At 40.3% G+C, this 4,863-nt stretch overlaps 1 protein-coding gene across 1 annotated transcript in view; it reads right to left on the bottom strand.

The window, feature by feature from the left end:
• The window catches only part of LOC101856013 (E3 ubiquitin-protein ligase TRIM37), a 70,275-nt gene extending 65,865 nt beyond the window's left edge, over positions 1-4,410 (bottom strand). The window contains exon 1 of the mRNA XM_005095356.3: positions 4,175-4,410. Within this exon, the coding sequence (XP_005095413.1) occupies positions 4,175-4,228 (54 nt within the window). The 5' untranslated portion in view covers positions 4,229-4,410. The remainder of the gene's footprint in view (positions 1-4,174) is intronic.
• Positions 4,411-4,863: the final 453 nt, after the last annotated feature.

Below are 4,863 nucleotides of genomic sequence, written 5' to 3'. Positions count from 1 at the left end.
AGAGAGAGAGAGAGAGAGTAAGAAAGCAAAGGGAGCGAGAGAATGGGAACCAAACACGCAAGTAAAAAGAAACATCTCTCCTCATCTCAGAACCAACGTCAACACCCGGCTGCCAATCTGTCTGAAGGCGAATTTTCACATCCTTATGATGTCAAGAAATAAAAGGGTTATGCGGTCAAAATAGATGTAAGGGAAGTAACTGGAACAATACTGTGTGTAAGGGCAATAAGTGGTGCAACACTTTGTGTAAGGGATATAACTGGTACAAAACCAAGCACAAGGGAAATAACTGTTGCAGTAATTATGTATCACGTGTGAGAATTAATATTAATAATATATATAAATATATATGTGTGTTTTTACACCCCATCAACATTATTTAGACATTTACGAGGCTGGACGCTTTGACCCAACCTGACAAGGCCAACATGGCCTGAAGATACAGTCCAAGCTCCAAAACAGGGATACTCTATAACTATAAAAAAAATGTTCCCCACACAGGAATCAAACTCACATTTCCTGCATACGATGGCAAAGCACTTAGCTGCAACACCACAGACGTCTGTGTTATTTAGTGAAAGGAAAGAGAAAGACAGATGGACAAAAGCAAAGGAGGGAAATAAAAGAAGTAAGATACACCAGTAGTGCCTTCCAACCTCTCACTAAATTATCTTTTATTACATTTTCTATTTATGCTACAAGAAGCTATAAAGAAAAAGTAAGATCACAAGGCTGACTAGTATACTGGTATACGAAGAAGGGAAAAAGATGTTATAAGGATAAATAAGAGAGGCAACAAACGGGAACAGGAAAGGTTCATTTTCAAAATGTGATCAATTGAGGGATGACCATAGCCTCAATCATTCAACTGATTTCTGTGATTTGTTGCCAAATTCAACAGTAAACTATGTCTGTTGAATGTGAGTCTTTGCTACTGAACTTTTTAAAAGACGTGAATTTTTGGTGTTGCCATAGGATTAGACCCACGACCTTTACCGGATCCTACAGCAGCTAGTCATCTTAGATCAATCCTGTACCACTACCACTCCCATGACTCCTTATCCAACCCTCACTCAATTGGTCACCATCTCCAGGATGGAAACCTGTCTATGACGGAGTTTTTTCTCTTCATTGCCATCCAGGTCTAAACTTGTAAGTACAACTAACAGTTCAGAGACAACTCAGGCTAAGAATACATTTTTTAAAGGGTTTTAACTCCATGACGCATTATAACAGTTTTTCAGATCTTTTGTTTGCTAAAAGTCAATGAAGAGGCCCTAATTCTGATGGACTTCCACATCAAATTTGATTGATGATGCTAAAAGTAGAGATCAGTTTGATATGATATAGAATAGTGTGAACTGGATCCATTAAAAGTCAACCCAACCCCACCTGATCTGATTTCAATCTGATCATACACATCCGGTCTATTTGACCAATGATGACTAACAAAAAAGGAGTATCCGCTACGTAACATGTAATGTGAAACACCAACACATCCATGCAAAGATGGTCAAAGTTCAACAGGCCAAACTTTTCCAGGTTGGAGCTCCTCATGTTATCTACGCCTAGCTTAACTGTACTTATAAAAAACAAGGCTTATAGTAAAGCATAAAAGTATAATTTAATCTCATGTCAACAATTAGTATCAGCATCAACAAAGGGGGAATTCCATACCAGCGACCACTATGAAAAAGATTAGAATAGAGGGTCAGTGTCAGTGGGTTAGTGGTAGGGATTGGGTAAGGGGTAGGGATAGGAGAAGGGGTATGGTCCAAAGTGTGGAAAATGCAATTTGAGGCTAAGTGTTCAGATAAAAATCACCAAATATTTCAATTACTATACTATAACTAGATCTTAGTTTAGTACTGAGTTTTACGGCACTTGCAACACAATAAGGTCATATATAAGTGCCGAAGATTAGAGGTGTTACAAGAGAGTAACAACAAACGTAAAAAAGAAGGAGGAGAGATAAGGACGATAGATGTTGAAGAGGAAAGAAGGAGCAAACCACACCAGAGCACCTAGATCTAGATCTCTCTATTAATTTGCGATGAATAATAATGAAGTCAATACTTTACTTTTACTTTTTCATCCTCTGTTGCCGCAGCTCTTTCAGTTGTGATGTTATGTTTTCTTAGAGTTTCCTTGATACCCTTGATCCACCTTTTGTGTGGCCTTCCTCTTCCTTTATAGTCTGAGTGCTTGGTGTTGTATGCTCTCGAGGCTGGCAGGCCAGGTGACATGCATAAAAGGTGGCCAAACCATTTTATTCTCTGTCTTTCTATGTGATTGTGATGCAGGCAGGACTCAATGCCGATAGCTGCTCTTACTTCGGCGCTTTTTCGGTAGTTCCCCCCACCCCCCATTTATAATTCGCCTATTTTCCTGTTTCAGGAATATAATCGAGTTCAAACTTCACAGAAATCGGCCTAGATCGAATATATATTTGAACAGATTTCAACTTATGAATCTCTCTTAGTACTTTACATGAACGAAAATTACTTGTTAAATGCTTCTTTGTAACAGTAAATGGCACCCTTTCCAACCTGGCAATAGGAATGTTATTGATCAATGAACGGTTGGCAAAATTGTACTTTCACTTCCGACCAAAACAACAATGACGACAGTTTGGACGACAGTCAACTTCCAGTGTGTGTGAGTGTGTGTGGTGTGTGTGAGTGTGTGTGTATGTGAGTGTGCATGCGTGTGTGTGTGTGAGTGTGTGTGTGTGTGTGTGTGTGAGTGTGTGTGTGTGAGTGCGAGGGTGGGTGTGAGTGTGTGTTTGTGAGTGTGCATGCGTGTGTGTGTGTGTGTGTGTGTGTGTGTGCGTGTGTGTGTCTATGTGTGTGGACGGCCTGGAGGTTGGTTTTTTTCTACAAGAAGGATTTTTGTTTTTGCCGGATGACTAAATGCAAATAGGTTACTACTGCTAAGGTCGAACAGTCCTGTTTTCTCGCACTACCATTTGAATGTATTTTCAAATGAAGTATAGTCAGTCCGGGAACATTGCCCCAATATCAACTGAAGTATCTGAATATTCAGACATTTAAAAATGTCTAGCTCTGGTTCAAATTGAATTCGAAGCAAAAAAAAGCTTCTTCCCAGTCCTCGCAGAATGGCAGAATGATGCACGCCTAAATCTCGCAAATAACCAAAAAATTTCGAGATTGGAAACCGTTCGGAGAAATATGTCCCAGTACAACTTTGTTTTCCCGAACGTTCTGAGAAATATTCACTTAAAAAAAAACCCCACGCCATGGCACCAAAGTTGTTCATTTTTTTATTTTTTAAATTCCTTTATCCTCAATAGACTAGCAGTGCATCACGGCACGCACTTTAAGCTCAACTGTAAAAAAAATACCCCCCATCCCCTCCCCTCGGTCTTCCCAGACTGGTTAAGTCCCGAAAAACACCACGACCAACACGACCAGAGTGAACGAACTTTATTGACCTCGACAACCAACGAACCCCGACAAACACGCTACTCACACGTAGGAAGGAAAGCCCCCCTGATACCCCCCACTGTTGTTAAGATATAGATCTAGATCTAGATCTACATGTAAACGATTGTCCGCCCATGTTATTATATTGTTTTGCGATTCTTTGAACCCCCCCATCCCCACTGTTGGTATGATACACGGTGGTCCACCAAAGTTAAATCCCCTACCCACCCTCAACCACCACCTCTCGCTCACCTTGCCTCGCCGCAGGCTTGCGCTGTGCGCTAAGTCGCCCACCGAACTAGATCTAGATCTACTTTTTGTCCGCACGTAGCTATGAAGTCTGAGTGCGTAGTCTGTAGTTTGGCTAGGCGTGCGTAGTAATCACGGGCCCAGACAGGTGGTCCCGTAAAGTACAATCTAGCCACTTTCTGAAATTATTGCCCAACCAAATACTAAACCCTATCTTTTACATAGACATAGCCCAATTCAAAAGTCCCTTCTTTATAATTATTATTGCGTAGGTAGGGGTGGTCGCTCGCTACAGAAGTCCTTCCCTAGAATATAGATCTATGACATGAATGTGCACATCTCCAAGAACAGATCCAGAAGAAGGACTAATCTAGATCTAGATCTAGACATCTAGAGGCTAGTCAAACAAAATCAGTCTTCTAAGAGAGACTTTATTGTTGAATCAAAACAAAATTGAAAACGGAAAATAGCTGTCTCACCTCAACAGTGTTTTCATCACGCCTGTTGTCTGCACCACTGTTACTTGACGCCATGATTCACCTGCCTCTCCTCTTTCCTTGAGGTGAAAACTTGTGTAAGTGTAACCACAATCCTTTTTTATTATTATAACATGGAAAGTGAGTTGAACAACAAGTCACAACAGTTCACTTCGCCACCTCAATCCACCCAAGCAACGTCTCAGACTCAGATTATTATTTCCCTTAGTTTTATGACCTCTTAGATAAACAGGAAGTGATTGAATCTAGGGTACGTCGTTATCTTTCCTATTCGAAGAAAAATATTCGTAGAAGTAATAGATCTAGTATATTATGTTCTTCCGTATCTCGGCCGCTCACCATTATTATAGCAGAGGCCAGATTCAATGTTTTCTACTCAAAACGATCAAAATGGAAAGCTAGCTCTTTTCTTTCAACTTAAAGAACTCTCTTCAATCCGTTGGTTGTTTTCTTTATGTGTTTTCTCCTGTAAACAGGCAGCTTGAAATGTAGGCCTATGCTTCCCAGGAAGATAATTTTTCAGAATGCTGTCAGGTCTGCTGGGGTCGAAGGGGTAATAATTTAGGTTATAAAGCCCATAGAGCTTGCTGTTGAATGTGAATTTTGGCTTTAAAAATAACTGCTATCTTAGTAGTAGTAGTAGTAGTAGTAGTAGTAGTAGTAGTAGTAGT

Source organism: Aplysia californica, unplaced genomic scaffold (genome assembly GCF_000002075.1).
Source record: "Aplysia californica isolate F4 #8 unplaced genomic scaffold, AplCal3.0 scaffold00102, whole genome shotgun sequence".
NCBI classification, from domain to species: Eukaryota; Metazoa; Mollusca; class Gastropoda; order Aplysiida; family Aplysiidae; genus Aplysia; species Aplysia californica.
Note: the sequence above shows the minus strand (reverse complement) of the source record. Positions and strands in the feature narration are given on the sequence as shown.